At 37.3% G+C, this 16,808-nt stretch overlaps 1 protein-coding gene and 1 long non-coding RNA gene across 2 annotated transcripts in view; both read left to right on the plus strand.

Moving 5' to 3' along the window:
* Positions 1-233: 233 nt before the first annotated feature.
* On the plus strand, positions 234-3,713 carry HVA22F (HVA22-like protein F). Its single transcript, XM_006852627.4, has 5 exons — positions 234-1,135; positions 1,240-1,266; positions 1,401-1,523; positions 1,765-2,011; positions 3,555-3,713. Exons 1-5 carry the CDS (start codon positions 1,089-1,091, stop codon positions 3,579-3,581), a joined length of 471 nt encoding a protein of 156 aa, XP_006852689.1. The 5' UTR covers positions 234-1,088; the 3' UTR covers positions 3,582-3,713.
* Positions 3,714-6,521: 2,808 nt separating this feature from the next.
* LOC105421267 (uncharacterized) overlaps positions 6,522-16,808 on the plus strand; it is a 28,992-nt gene continuing 18,705 nt past the window's right edge. The window contains exon 1 of the long non-coding RNA XR_966928.3: positions 6,522-6,844. This is a non-coding gene — a long non-coding RNA (uncharacterized LOC105421267). The remainder of the gene's footprint in view (positions 6,845-16,808) is intronic.

Below are 16,808 nucleotides of genomic sequence, written 5' to 3' on the forward strand. Positions count from 1 at the left end.
CTAGGAAAAGTATCACCACCACCTGAACCTTTTAATTACACCAGGCCTCAATTGTCTAGTTCTCTTTTTGAGAAATAAAAAAAAAAAAAAACACAATAACAAAAATCAAGAAATGATACTCTCCCAAAAATGGTCAAGCAACATCGACGAAAGGCAGCGGGGAATACAATGGAACCCCATTGACAGAGGGGCCCACTTTTCCATCTTTAATCAACAACAAGCCCCCAACATTTAGGAAAGGATCAAATGTCCAAACCCATCATCCCCATTGCCGAATAAGGGTGGCAACGGGCCGTGCCAGGTCAGAGCCTTATTCCCATAAGGTTAGTCCAACCTGGCCTAGCCCGGTCCTAACATGGTCAAGGCCAAGCCAGATAAAATAAATAAATAAAAGAAATGATAAAAAAAGGGGGGCCTGGCCAGCACTAGCTTTAGCACTGCCCTCAGGCCATAGTCTGTGGCTCACACCCTATTTTTTTTGGGCAGGGCTGACCAAGCTGGGCCTATCCGGCCGCCTAGTCCATTGCGAGCCCTATGGTCAAATTCTTTCCCTACCCCATTAAATTTTGTTTATTTATTGATTATGAGTTTATGACCATTGTGCCCTAAAAAACTAGTCAATACCGTGATACTTTACACAAAGATGGGATTAGGGCTAACCAACCTTTTATGGAATATTTAGCCATACTTCCACCGCCATATCCAACGGTAGAATAGTCATTTACCAAAAAAAAAGTCATATTTGGGACACCGGGGCCCTTAAGGTTCGACGTATTTACCCTTGCCATTGCCATTGCCCTTGCCCTTGCCCTTTCTTTAAGTTATTCTTCTGTTTCCTTGGTTTAAGGGAAAAGAAGACTTTCTCCTCTTGCCCTTGCCCTTTCTTAAGTTATTCTTCTGTTTCCTTGGTTTAAGGGAAAAGAAGACTTTCTCCTCTCTATAGGACATGCTTTGCTTGGTTGAGTCATCAAATTCCTCTCACTTATATAAATGAATGCGTCGAACCTTACATTAATTGCATTGAAGCATTGTTCTTAAGTTTGCATTTGTTTTACAAAAAAAGAAAGGGCACTTGATCACTGTTCATCATGGGTGTTCTTGGAGCCATAGCCAGGAATCTCGACACGGTTGTTGGGTACGATACGATCCCCAAAATTCAAAGTTATTTATGTATTTGTGTACTTGAGAGAGAGTTCATTGATTTCATGGCTAACAACAAATGTTTGATCTGTTAACCAGGCCTATGGTGATGCTAATCTATCCCCTGTGAGTAAATGACAACTTCTTCTTATTTTAGACGCCGTGTGATTTGAATTTTTAATCTCTCTAATTTATAAGCTTAGATTTGTGTCTCATTTTGTGTGAAAATTAACAGATTTTATGTGAAATTCGACGGGCAGGTACGCTTCCATTCGAGCAATAGAGAGCCCTTCAGCTTTAGATGACCAGCAATGGCTGACCTACTGGGTCCTGTACTCTTTGATCACATTGTTTGAGCTCTCTTGTTGGAGAGCTTTGGCTTGGTAAATACCAATGGCTTTTCTATTTAATGTTGATAAACTTTGTAAAATGCATTTTATGTGAACAAATATGTTAAATGCTAACTCTGAAAAAATAGGTAGGCTCTGTCTTCCCCACTGAATTACCCAAAAAACAAAAAAAAAAAAGTTAAATACTTAATAATAAGAAGCTATTAATCACTTAAAAAGAGCTGATTATGCATTATATGTGTATTTTCTTAACATTTTTATTTTGTCATGGCAGGTTCCCCCTATGGCCTTACATGAAATTGATATTTTCACTTTGGTTGGTACTACCCATTTTTAATGGGGCGGCCTATGTATATGAAAACGTTGTGAAGGTACACATACCAAACCTTATTAAATTGAATCCTGATCTTACATCAAGCGAAAGGAGGGCGATACAAATGATGACTCCGGAGGCAAGAGGCTCAGTGGAGCGATTCATTGCCAAATACGGTTCCGATGCGTTTGAGAAGGTCGTTAAAGCGGTAAGCATGACATAAACGTTTTTTTGTGAGCAAATGTGATGATCGAAGCTTGCAAAATATGCACAATCTTCAGTTTGGCAATGTTGGCCAAAATACACAATATTCTCATGCAAACTTAGATGATGGCTTGTAGGGGTGGTAATTGGGTCGGGTTGACATGCCGACTTGACGGCCCACTAACACAGATCTAGGTCTGGACTCAAATGATGGACACTATATAATTTGGATATGACCTGGTTCAGGTTTGAGTCTAGGTCCATCTTGGACCCTATCAGGTCAGCCCGAGTTCCGATTATCAAGCAAACCCGACTCAATACGATAGACACACATTGGCCCATCCATAAAAAAACTAGGGTCTGGGCCACAAAATGTGGCCCAAGGGCCTGGCGAAAACAGCCTCGAGAGAGGACCTAGCTGTGACAATGTCGACCCAGCCCTTTTTTTCTTATTGTCTTTATTTTGTTTACTTTTATTATATTTGTCCTAGCCTATACTTGACTAGCCACGGCTAGCCCTATAGGTACTAGACAGGGCTAGGGCCAGGGTTGTTCCAGGGCGGGCTCATTGCTGCCCCAAATATTACGATTTACACGTACACAAATTTATATTACAACATTATTGATAGGGAAAAGTTTATATAAGGTTGCAACCTTAAAATGAAGAACTATGGATGCACCTCAAAAATCCATCGGTAAAGTGTCTTTTAATTTTGAAATGCCTTCTAATTGATCATCTCGACATTGAGATGTAAAACTATGAAAAAAAAGGGATTTTAAGTCCCAGAAATGGTGCATCTCATAATACATTATCTAGACCGTCCATTTTCAAGATTTTGATACGTTTATAAATCTACTTGATTTTAATAATTTTTTGAGTTTAAAATTTTATAATTTAGATTTGAAAATAGATTTGAAAATAGATTTTGAGGTAATCTTAAAAATATTTTACATTAAAATTACATGTTATGATAAAATTTGATGGTGCGCCTTAAATGGATTGTTTAAGGTTGCAACCTTATGGAAACCACACCTTTATTTATATATTATAAATGGCTCTAATAAAATTGACCTTTCGTTTATCTCCATTCCTTGTCGGGTTGGGTCGGGGTTAGTATGACCTAGACACGACACAAAGTCGGGGTTGGATTCTAAGTTGGGGTCGGGCCAGACCCAAACTTAGACCCGACTCGATCCAACCCATTAACACCCCTAATGATGGGGTTTGCTTTTAAGTGACCATACAATCTATACGATCTATATGGAATAACTCAATTGGCATTTATAAAATCAACTACAGTTGGAGAATCATGCACAATTAAGTGATGGGGTTTTGCTTTAAGTGGCCAAATAATCTATATACAATTTCATCGGTAAAACCTTTGCTGTATGACGTGGTTTATCAAAGCAATCAATCCTTAACACAAAAAAAGAAGAGAATTTAAAACAATCAATTGGGAATCATAAAATCAATTCGACTTGGATAATCACGATTTGCAACTAGTGTCAACCAGTTCTAATGACATTTATATTTATTTTGTTTGCAGGCTGAAAAGGAAGCAAAGAAACGTTAAGCGCATCAAACTACTCTTGATTACATTCTTCTAATTCTTGTTTCTTAAGGAAAGTGAGAGGCTGGATAATGGTGTATGATAGAACATTGTACAAAACCCATATGCAATAAGACTATTTATTTTTGGTGTTAACATGAGAATATGAAGAGTGGTACCGAAAAGGTAAAAGTACACAATAAGACTATTTATTTTTGGTGTAAGAAGATCACAATTACTCTTATTGGTTCAAGGTGATATTGGACAACTGAATGTATGTAATTGACTTAGCTCAAAGTCTAATTTTTTTTTTTTTTTTAGTCTAAACGGTTAAATTTCACATTTGATTGCTACAGGTGATTGTGTCTTTCTTACACTACAATTAAACGATCTTATAGCGCATAATCCCATTTCAAAGGCTAATCATTGAAACTAAAGGAGATTAACATTGTAAAGCTGATATTATGAATATATATTCTTGCACTTTAGATAAACGGTCTTATAGCGCATAATCCCAGTTCAGAGGCTAATCCTTGAGACTATAGGAGATTAACATTGTAAAACTGATATTATGAATATATATTCTTGCACTATAGACAAACGGTCTTATAGTGCATAATCCCAGTTCAAAGGCTAATCCTTGAGACTAAAGGAGATCTACATCGTAAAGCTAATATCATGAATATATATTCTTGCACTATAGATAAATGGTCATATAGTGCATAATCCTAGTTCAAAGGCTAATCCTTGAGACTAAAATAGATCTATATTGTAAAGATGATATCAAAAATATAGAAACTAATCCTTGAGACTAAAATAGATCTACTTTGTAAAGATGATATCAAGAATATATATATATATATATATATATATATATATATATATATATCGGAATGATATAAAATTTGGAGCGTATGTTCATAAAACATATGCAAATTTACGAAAAATATCAAAAACATATTTTACATGAAATAAATAGACCAAAATATGGCCAAAAAATTTTAGGGGTATTTTGGTCAATTTTTTTCGTAATTTTTTTATATATATTTTTATTAGGTGCAACTCACTAAGTTGTACACACGCTTCAAATTTCAGATCATTCTGATTTGTAAAAAAATAAAATTAAAAATGAAACACTACTAGACAATTGTGGCATACGATGAACATTAGACAGTGATGAAGGTAGGCAAAATCACTATTCATTTTTGCCTATAGGCGTTGAGAAGAATTTTTCATATATATATATATATATATATATATATATATATATATATATGGAAAAAGCTCTTGTCAACCCATGGGCTCATAAAACAGTGTAAACCCAATGGTCTAGATTGAATCTAGGCCGATTCAATGACCACAAATATATTTCATAATTGAATTTTAATTTTTTTATCTACAAATCCAAATTACTTAAAATTTGGAGCGTCATTCTTCAAAAATAGTTGAATCTAATAAAAATATCAAAAATATAATTCACATAAATTAAATTGACCAAAGTACCTTTAAAAAGTTACAGGGGCATTTTGGTCTATTTATTTTATGTGAATTATTTTTTAAATAATTTTATTAGGTGCGTCTTGACGAGAAGATTTTATGCTCCAAATTTCATGTTACTTTGGATTTATATAAAAAATATTAAAATTATATTACCGATATACAGTCATGACCGTTAGATCGGCCCAGATTCAATCTTGGCTAAAGTTTATACTATTCCATCAGCTAGTGGGCTCACCCTAGCATTATTTTGGTTTTCCTAAAAATATTTTTGCATTATTTATACCTTCGTGAGGAGGAGAATCATAGACGTTCAAATTTACAACTCAATATAGAAAATAAAATAAAATAAAATTGAAATACGCTCGTATGCTCTTAATCGTTTGTGACGATATTTAAATCATTATATTGTTTCCAAAATCTTTTTCTATATTTTGTATAGGTGTTAGATGCTAAAACATATAGAAATTGAAAATGTTGGCTCAATTTGCGTACATAAAAAACCAAAAAATAAAAAAACTTAGATGTGCTCTCAACTTATTCAAGATTATCTTTTTTCATGTGACGTAGAGTTTCGAGTTCGCTAGAACTACCATGAATGAGCTATTATTTCGAAACCTCATTCATTTAATAAACCTTACCATCTTATTAGCAAAAACTTTAATAAAATATTTTAAAGTAGTTATCTAAAGTTTTAAAAATCTCCTAATTCACAAAATTTAAGCTCGAACCAAATATAATTATCTAAAGTCGTCTTTCATAATTGAAAATCTCAAATTCTATTTCGAGGTTCTAGTTTGTCAAATGCCCTTTAACTTGCAGGGAAAAGTTTATCTAGAGCCGAGGCTCTAAACAATCAAATTAAAGCCTACCTCAAAAATTTCACTAGAAGAGATTATTTTGATTTCCAAAAATCCTCAAATTGATCTTCTCAACATCAAGATACATAGATATGAGAAAAAAAAATAGATTTCAAGTTTTGGAAATAATCTATTTTGTAATGCATTTTTGAACCACCACTTTTCAAGTTTTCATAAATCTATCGATTTACACAATTTTTGAAGCTCTAAACTTTGTAAATAAGGAAGAAAATACATTTTAAGGCTATTACAAAGATTTCAAGTGCTGAAATTACATTTCTCGATACTATTTGAGGGTCAGCTCTAATTTGATTGTTTAAACTATTTGAGGGTAAGCTCTAATTTGATTGTTTAAAGCCCAAGTTGTATACAAACCAGACCTTTAACTTACATAACTTCTAAAAATTTATCCCTTATTGGAAAATAGTTCTATAGAGCTGGAACCCTCTTAAATAAGTAAAGCCTCACTTCATAATTCATCTAAAGTTATAATTAAAGCAAAAACGACCATCTTGACTTGAACATTATGGTTATGAAAAAAAAAAAAAAAAAAAAAGGATTTGAAAAACTTGTTACTTTATGAGGTCATCTGATCAGGCTTTATTTTGTTTTTCATGAAACCTCTTAGCTTTATCATTTTGCCTCGACGCTGCCACCAATTTTTCTAATCAAATATATAAGGGCTCAGCTCATCAAGCCAGGAGAACGCCACAAACTCGGTTCGGCAGGACCGATCTGCCCCTGTTTAAATCGGAATGGCGCCCAACCCAATAACAATTTGAAAAAGTTATTGGAACCATTCCATCGTTTCTATTGTAGTTCAGTGTCCTTTCTTTTTCCCATCTTCAAAGACCTATCTGTGTCTAATGTGGCTATTGCTTGGAACGATGGCTTCAGTTCCTGGATACGCTTTAGCTCGCCGTTACAGAGGTAAAACTCCAAATTAAACGTATGAAGAGTATTTAAAAACATTTAATTTGGGTTATATCCATCATATTATTTATTTCTTGCATAATTAATTTCACTTCTTGTGTGCATTGCTACGGCCCTGCCGTATATTTACCTATTTGAAATTGATTTAGGGTTTTGCGCTCTTTTCTTTTTCTCTGCGGGAAATTCTTAATTTTAGCAGTTCAGTGACGGAAGACTTGGCGGATTCTTATTTTATTTTTTTTAATATTTGGATCTGTAATTTCAGTTTTCTGGTGGATTATTCTTTGTAAATTAAATGCCATTGTTATAGAATATCCTTTTTTCCCCTTTCGGAGTCGGATTAAATTTACACAGAAAACATTATTGGCGATCAGAAAACCTTACCTAAGAAATATTTGGATTAGGTTCTCTAGTCATATTGCTATGGCAGTAGTTTTGTTCTTGTGTTTTCTTGAATGCTCGGTTTTAACTTGGAACTTTCTGGTTCAGTTTTTTTTCATGTTTTTAGTAGTGATAGTTTTTGTGCTGATATTTTTGCATATTAAATCATTAAGGAAAATGTTAAAATAAGGCCAAGGCTTTATAGAAAAAATTAAAGCCTCACCTGAAAGCTCATCGAATATTATAGTTCCGGTGTCAGAAAACCTTCAAATCGATCATCTCGACCTTGATCATTATGGTTGTGAAAAAAATTAGGATTTTAAGCCCTAAAAATAGTGTATATTGTAACACGTTATCTAGATCATCTATTTTAAAGTGTTCACAGATCCATAGGATCTACAACATTTTTTGAGCCATTTCATAATCAGTGGTGGAAGCAGATTTTAAAACCATCTGAACGATTTCCCATGCTGCAAATGTTTTCTGGACAAGATTTCAAGGTGAGGCTTTACTTTTTCTTCATAAGGCATAGGCCTTATAGAAACCACATCCATCATAAAAAGCCAATGTTAACAATTCAATTGTATTCTCTTTTTTTGTTTTTTTGTTATTTTTCTTTTTGTCCTTCGCTTAACAGAATGTGTTTTGTAAATGTTATGGTTTAAGGGTAGGGTTTAAGTGCTTCTACCGGTGATATGCGCCATCCTTTTATACCGATTTTGCAGATTCTCCCCAAAAATGAGAGAGGGGAAGCGTGCATGTCAGTCTCGGTTCTCCTCTCTCTCCTTTTTGATCCCTATTCCTTGCTCTCTCTAGAAACCATTGCAAAAACACCGCAAACTCCCCCTCATATTCATACATAGTGCAACCCCTGGCAACCACCATTTGATCCCATTCTTTTTTATCTCTAGAAACCTGAGAAAAATTCCACACATTCCCGCTTTTTACTTGTTTATCTGAGAGCTGGTCGAGAAACAATTTTTTCTAATTATGAAGCATTTGAAGTTATTAAGCCTTAGAGAATCAAGCACTTGAAACTCTACCTCTGCTTACGATATTGAGGTCTTTGGCTTAATCAGGTCAATCTATAGCCATGTCATTGAGAAATGAGGAGTTATTCTCTATTTCTATTTTAATGGCTGCAAATTGGCATGGAACCTATGCTTGCCCCCTTCCCTGCTATTAAAATCACTGCCATTGTTTTAGCAAAGAGCGCACAATGATTAGAAACCTCGATGGTCACCTGATAAGATGTGGATTGAGCAAACAAATTAAGGGATCAACTGCTATACGTGGCGATTACTTTCTCATGAAACCCCAACTTCCCCGTCTTTTGCTGAATTTAGAGAAAATTTTGCAAAGACATTCATGTCCGTTGCTCAGCATCATCTCTAAATGAAACTCTCCCTGTTTCATAACCCCCCAACTTCAAAGCCCACCTTCTTTTGACATGGTTTTTGCTCACTTTGCCATTAAAGACCTAGTTTTTTAGAGCTGAAACTGTTAAATCTCTCCACAAGTCTTGCTAAAATAGGAATATCTACTACTACTGCTACTACTACTACTGCTGCTACTGCTACTGCTACTTCTACTTCTGCTACTGCTACTGCTACTTCTACTAGTCGTAGGGCAATCTTTTCCCGTCTCTCTGCCTTGAATTCCCATTCTACTTCCCGATTGCCTAACTGAACACCCCCCACCCCCCCAACTGGAAAAAAAGAAGAAGAAAAAAGCAACTCCCTCTCTCTCTCTCTCTCTCTCTCTCTCTCTCTCTCTCCCCCTTTGCCCTCCCCCCACCAAACCCATCTCTCTCTTTATATCTTTGTTTCTCGTATCTCTCTATCTCTACCCGTTATAAATTTCTCTTCCTACTTCAATCTTGCTCTAGCCATTAGCCATATCTTTCTCTCTCTATCTCTACTATGTTTTCCTGCTCTAGAGATTCCTTGCCTTTCATCCCTCTTCCATGTAAAAACGTATCTTCAAGTTGCATCCATATGCTATCCAAACATAAAATCATTTTATAGGAAATATATTTTGAAGAAATGTATTTCACATGAAATATTTTTCTTCAGACAATTTTTTTCTAGGAATTCCAACAGTGTTGTGATATGGTGTTAGATGTGCATTGGCTCTTAACTGAGAGGCTGATTCTCAGGAATTTTGTGGAGTTTTGGGTGCGCTCACGGTTGAATGTGTATCATACAATCAAGCAGTTTAAGCCTGGCTCATCAAAATTATTTGTGTCAGTATTATATAACTGTTGTTTCATAAGATTCATCGCGGGATAATAGCACAATTACATGCATTGGACATGGAAGGTGTAGCTGTTAGTGACCCACAAATGTTGTAACCCATCTTGGAGCAATTTGAGGATGTTCTTATTGTACTATTAGCTGCCACCACCTTGCTTGCAAGATCATCAGATTCCCTTAGTTCCAGGTAGTTGACCTACCGATATTAGGCTGTACTTGTACTCACATTTTCAAAAAAATGAAATTAACTAGGTGGGGCAATATATGTTTGAGGTTGGAATTATTTGCCTTAGTGCATTCCCTTACTCATCTTTGATTTTGTTGGTGAAGAAAAAAGATGGAAATTAGTGCGTGTGCATGGATACAGTTCTCTAAACAAGGTAGCAAGTTAAGGACAAGTTCCTTATGCTTGCTATTGATGAGCTTCTAGATGAGCTTCAAGGGGTAAGATTCTTCCATGCTAGACCTACATTCATGATATTGTCAAATTCTTTTATATGACGTTGAGCAAAAAATTGCTTTTGGGACACATGAAGGGTCATACCATTTGACCTAACTAATGTGCCCTCTACATTCCAAAGTTTGACAAATGCGGTACTGAGACCTTACTGTGTAAGTTTATTTTACTGTTATTTGATGATGTTCGTAACAAGAGGAGTAGAAACGAGGAGTTATTTAAGATTGATGGCCAAGAAGTACCTAAAACATTTTATTTTTGATCTCTTGGGTCCATATCTGTCACGGCCCCACCCCCTGACCCCTACCGTACATGCCAGAGGGCGACAGAGTGCAGGATCATGATCAGAGGTGGCGAATGCCACGCAAGAGGGAGTGGCTCAACGCTTATGGGATAGGCAGGATCAAAGCAAACCACGAAAGAAAGTAAAACTCAAACACAAAGCTACATGAACTGAACAAAATAAACCCATCGTATTCATATACATTCTCCAAAAATTATATGCAATTATGTTTGACGCACTATAGGTCTGACAACAAAATTTCAAAATTTCATCAAAACAACTCTGGGGCGTTGCCATCAGATACCTACAAACAAGTAGTTTCTTTGCAAAACACCAAGCTTCAGTCGTCTGCCACAAATGTCCAGCGGCCCACTCAAGAACTGTCGGTTATCACTCTACACAGGAAAAAAAGAAAGAAAAAGGGATGAGCTACAAGCCCAGTACATAGATCAGTACCATTGCATCCCGGCCTACATATATATATATATATATATATATATATATATATATATATTCACACATACATACATACATACATACATACATACATAATATGGCCCACAATTAATATAGGTATCACAAGGTGGAGTCATGCATCACAATTTCTCTAGCAATGTAAGAAGGGGTATAATTTAGATTACAAGACAATAAATATTGCGTGAACTAACAATTACTTCATCTCTTAACACAATAATGGGTTAGAAACTCAGACAAAACATACAAAGCACACTGACAGAGTCTAGAGTCGCCTACTCCTCAAGTAGAAATTCCATCGATCAGGTCAAGCTAATCCTGTAACTTGGAACTTCTACCCCTCATTCAGGAGGGAAGATAATGACAAATGGGTGTCCCATTTCGTAATGTCCTCACACACGCACACAATCCCCAACATGCTTAGAGGTTTTCGATTGACGGTGGCCTTGTAAGACGCGAGGTGGCCTTGCAAGACGCGACCCTCTCTTTACGCCTTTCAGGCGAGAGGGTGTTACACTGCCACTGGGTGACTCAATACGCAATGCGCATATAGATTTGTGGGGTGCTACTCTCCTAGATATTCAATTTCACCTCCCGACCTTGTTTCTATCATGGGGGTCGGGGCAAGATCACAATTGCTGGCATAACGATATACCACTACCAACGAGTGTCCCATTGCGTAATGGTCAGTGTCACAGTCATATCATATCAGTATCCCACTACCAATGGGTGTCCCATTGCGTATTAGTCAGTATCACAGTCGTATCATAGCGGTTCCATTGCGTAGTGGTCTGTATCACAGTCATATCATATCTAATTGAACTGTTTACATGCATATTCAAGCATGCTTTCCCATTCGTTCACTCATGCTTTGCCATTTTTCAAGAATTCTAAAGCATGCACGGTATTATAAGCATGCATATTCAGTGCCTCATGACATATGATTTCAATCTCTTTATGAAGGTATTAAGCTTTATTCAGACACATGCATCAGTGCACGACTTTTCATGAATCATACAACAGTTTGGGATTCACTGCCATTCACAATGGTGATATACATATGCAAAATGAGACATGGCGTCTAATTCACAAGCAATTTCAGTACAATGCAACATCAACTTGAAATAGACATATACATTTTTCAATTAAAAGAAATTTGAGACTATTTGGGTATCATTTGACCAGTTAAAAGTTCAGCACAACAGGAGTAACAGTTTCTTGAAATTGCAGCAATTGATGGCCGTGACGAATCACACCAACAGAAGCATAACTCCAAAATTATGGGGAATTTTAAGATGGTTTCAAACCAAAGTTTGAATAGGAACACATATTAAGGTGGTTGGGTAGGAATACATATTCTTTGAAACCACCTTAATTTGAAAGATATGTGTTCTTACTCAAACTTTGGTTTTGAAACCATCCTGAAATTCCCCATAATTTTGGAGTTATGCTTCTGTTGGTGTGATTCGTCATTGTCATGAACTGCTGCAATTTCCAGAACCTGTTACTTCTGTTGTGCTAAACTTTTAACTGGTCAAATGATGTCCAAAGTCTTTCAAACCACCTTAATTTGAAAGATATGTATTCCTACTCAAACTTTGGTTTTGAAACCAGCCTGAAATTCCCCATAATTTTGGAGTTATGCTTCTGTTGGTGTGATTTGTCACTGTCATGAACTGCTACAATTTCCAAAAATTGTTATTCCTGTTGTGTTGAACTGTTAATTGGTCAAATGATGCCCAAATAGTCTCAAATTTCTTTTGATTGAAAAATGTATGTCTATTTCAAGTTGATGTTGAAATTGCTTATGAATTGGATGCCATGCCTCATTTTGCACATGTATATCACCATTGTGAATGGCAGTGAATCCCAAACTGTTGTATGGTTCATGAAAAGTCGTCCACTGTTGCATATGTGTCTGCATAAAGCTTAATCCCTTTATAAAGAGATTGAAATTATCTGTCATGAGGCACTGAATATGCATGCTTATGATACTATGAATGCTTCAGAATTCTTGAAAAATGGCAAAGCATGAGTGAACGAATGCTTGAATATGCATGTACACAGTTCAATTAGATATGATATGACTGTGATACTGACCACTACGCAATGGGACACCCATTGGTAGCAAGATATTGATATGCTATGACAGTGATACTGATCACTACGCAATAGGACACCCATTGGTAGCGGGATACTGATATGATATGACTGTGACACTGACCACTATGCAATGGGACACCCGTTGGGAGTGGTATACCGTTATGCCGGCAATTGTGATCTTGCCCTGACCCCCTTGATAGGAACGGGGTCGGGAGGTGAAATTGAATATCTGGGAGGGTCGCGCCTCCTTAATCTATATGGGCACTGCGCATTGGGTCACTTAGTGGCAGTGTAACACCCTCTCGCCTGAAAGGTGCAAGGAGAGGGTCGTGTCTTGCAAGGCCACCGCCTATCGAAAACCCCGAAGCGCGCTGGGGATTGTGTGTGTGTGTGAGGACATTACGAAATGGGACATCCATTTGTCATTGTTTTCCCTTCTGAATGAGGGTAGAAGTTCCAAGTTACAGGATTAGCTTGGCCTGATCGATGGAACTTCTACTTCAGGAGTAGGCGACTCTAGACTCTGCCTGTGTGTGTTATGTCTGAGTTTCTGGCCCGTTATTGTGTTAAGAGATGAAGTAACTGTTAGTTCACGCAATATTTATTGTCTTGCTATCTAAATTATACCCCTCCTTACACTGCTAGAGAAATTGTGATGCATGACTCCACCTTGTGATACCTGTATGAATTGTGGGCCATATTATATATATATAGGTCGGAATGCACTGGTACTGATCTACTTGTTGAGCTTTTAGCTCATCCCGTTTTTTTTTTTCCTTGTGTAGAGTGATAATCGACAGTTCTTGAGTGGGCCGCTGGACATTTGTAGCAGACGACTGAAGCTCGGTGTTGTGCAAAGGAACTACTTGTTTGTAGGTATCTGATGGCAACGCCCCAGTGTTGTTTTGATGAAGTGTTGAAATTTTGTTTTCAGGCTTGTAGTGCCTCGATCATAATTGTATATAATTTTTGGAGAATGTATATGTATATGATGGTTTTATTATTTTCAGTTTTGTGGCTTTGTGTTTGAGGTTTACCTTCTTTCGTGGTTTGCTTTAATTCCTCCTATTCTATAAGTGTTGAGCCACTCCCACCTGAGGGGCATTCGCCACCTTTGGTCGCGATCCTGCACTCTATCGCTCTCCGGCATGTACGGTAAGGGTCAGGGGGTGGGGCTGTGACAAAAATAGACTTAGGCGGCTTGGCCATGTGTAGCGTCGATCTAGAACACCGATTAGGAGGATCGATTTAATCGAGACGAAGGCTTTAAAAGTGCAAGGGGAAGGCTCAAAAGGACATGCATGGAAGTAGTTAGAAGAGATATGGTGACTTATGGCCTAATTGAGGGTATGGCCCTTGATAGAGCAGAATGGCGGAACATGATTCATGTAGCCGACCCCAAATAGTTGGGATAAGGCTCAGATGATGTGATGATGATTATATTTGTAGCAAATTTTGGAATGAAAATGAAGAACACCTATTGCTCATTTTGGAGCAAATTGGCTTCATGGCTTAATGTCAAACTTTCAAAGAATCTATTTGCACAAAGTGAAGTGGAGTACTTGGGGCACATTATCTCACCTGAAGGTGTTTAATTGACCCCAAAACGATACAAAGTATGTCAAGTGTTCTTAAAGCTACTAGCAATTATTGGAAGTTTGTTAAGGGCTATGGAGAACTTGGTGGACCGCTTATAGCCCTCCTAAAAAGGATGCTTTCAGTTGGAATTCACAAGCAGACTAAGCATTTGAAGCTCTCAATGCAACTATGTAATTGGTGCTTGCATTGCTTGATTCGACTTAGACTTTTACAATAGAGTGTGATGCTTTGGGAGTTGGGACACGTGGTGGTCATAGGCAGAATAGCCATCTCTTAGCCTTTACTAATAAGGCTCTATCAGGCAAACATTTGGCTTTATTGATGTACAAAAGGGTTGACGGCCATAATTCATGCTATTACAAAGTGGTGGCCCTATATGTTGGTACAACACTTCAAGATCTACTTTGAGCACCATAGTTTGAAGTACTTCATGGATTGTCAAGCCAATAGTAAGATGACTCCCTCATGGTTGTGTCCTTCCCTTGATTTGATTAAATGGAGTCGATGAGGAAATAGTGGACTCTAGATCCATTGTTATTATTTGATTGGATGGAGTTGGTAAGGAAAGAGTGGACTTTAGATCCTTTGTTATTGGAAATAATCCAAAGGATTTAACAAGGTTCAAATGCCATCTCACATTTTTGCAAAGAAGGACAATTTCAACATAAGGGCATCAGTCGCCATTGCGCTTGGATATTCGTAAGGGATTTTGTGCTTCTCCTAGCGCATACCACTCAGGGTATTTGAAGACATACAAAAGGATATCCTGATCACAATTTTTTGAAGGGGGATGAAACGAGAATTTTAAGGGTTTGTTGAAGAATGTGATGCGTGCCAAAGGAGCAAATGTGAAACAATCGTTTATTATAGGTTTCTATATCCTCTCCCTATACTTGATCATATTTTGGACAGACATTTCTATGGACTTCATAGGAGGGTTGCCAAGTTCCCATGGCTACGATGTGATCATGGTAGTGGTTGCCCTGTTATCTAGATATGCACTTTTTTTACCGTTGTCTCACTCGTACACTGCCTCGGCTATTCCTCAAATTTTTGTGGGTCAAATTTTTAGTTGCATGGCAGGCCACAATCCATTGTTTGTGACAGGGATGCCATTTTCACAAGTAATTTTGGTAAGAATGCTTGCGACTGCCCCAGCTTAAGATGAGTTCGGCTTACTGCTGTGGTTAACTGCTGTTCGGAAATGTACTCACATTGTTTTGTTGTGGAGAGACCAAATCACTGGGTAAGGTGGCTATCATTTATAGAATAGTGGTATAATACTACATTCCACTTTGCAACAAAGATGACTCCTTTTGAAGCTGTATGTGGCCTACCACCACCATTGTTGTCTGATTGTGTTCCTTGTTCTACTAAAGGTGATCAAGTTGACAAAGAGATAGAAGATCATGATCAATTTTTAAAGGCCCCGAAGGAGAATATTTGTGTTGCTCAATATTGTATGAAGCAACAGGTAGATCATCATAGGTTAGAAGGGGAGTTTTAATTGGATGATTTCATATTGTTTGTAGCTTTTGCCCTATCAAAAGACATGTTGGAAAACGTACAGTGCATGAGCTTTCTCCTAGTTTTACAGGCCTTACACGATCATCCAAAAAATAGGTCTAGTAGCTTGCGAATTGGAACTGCTAGGGGAGACAAGGATTCATCCTCTTTTTCCTGTTTCCTATCTCAAGAAAAGGATTGGACCTCACCATATAGCTCAAACCTCGTTTCTTACTCTATAGCAAGATCGTGTCATGGAGATTAAACCTTTGGCTATTTTGGCAAGGGGAAATGTTAAGCACAATAATAGAGCAGTTACTAAAATCAAATCCCCTTCCCCATGGGATATCAAAAAGGAAGGTTACCAGTCTTCGATGGCACAGGCTCACCCCAGCAGCATGTGGCTCATTTTGTGTCAGCATGCCAGGAATCGGCTTCGGACTCCATACTGCTTCTTCAGTAGTTTGTAGAAACTTTGATTGGGCCTGCCTTTAAGTGGTACACATGTTTGCCCCCAAACTCTGTTCATTCCTGAGAAGAGATGGAGCAGTTGTTCTACAAGCGCTTTTACGAAGCGGAACTGGATGTTTGCTTAGTGGACTAATTTGACCCTTGAGGATGCAACTTGAGAGCTTCTCTAAAATTTTCAACAAAAATTTCCCTGCTTTCGACCTTGAGGACCATATGGATTTCAAGGGGTAGGTGTTACATTTCTCTCTATATCTTGCTAAAATAGGAAATGGTCTCTTGGGATAGATTCGTCTAACTCATATCTCTATGCATCTTTCTATAATTGGTCGTAAGGTTTTTCTTTGGGTAGGAGGTAAGTAAGGAGAGAGAGAAGGTTATTTTATTATTTCATTTTGAGTTTTGTGGACTTAAGTTGGGATTCCATTTGAGTTG

Source organism: Amborella trichopoda, chromosome 1, assembly GCF_054954075.1.
Source record: "Amborella trichopoda isolate Santa Cruz 75 chromosome 1, AtrichopodaSantaCruz75HAP2 v2.0, whole genome shotgun sequence".
Taxonomy (NCBI): Eukaryota; Viridiplantae; Streptophyta; class Magnoliopsida; order Amborellales; family Amborellaceae; genus Amborella; species Amborella trichopoda.

Coding starts and splice junctions, on each gene's coding strand:
- HVA22F (XM_006852627.4), top strand. CDS start 1,089: ATGGGTGTTCTTGGAGCCATAGCCAGGAATCTCGACACGGTTGTTGG. Junction 1,267..1,400: donor GTGATGCTAATCTATCCCCT/GTGAGTAAATGA, acceptor TTCGACGGGCAG/GTACGCTTCCATTCGAGCAA. Junction 1,524..1,764: donor TGTTGGAGAGCTTTGGCTTG/GTAAATACCAAT, acceptor TTGTCATGGCAG/GTTCCCCCTATGGCCTTACA.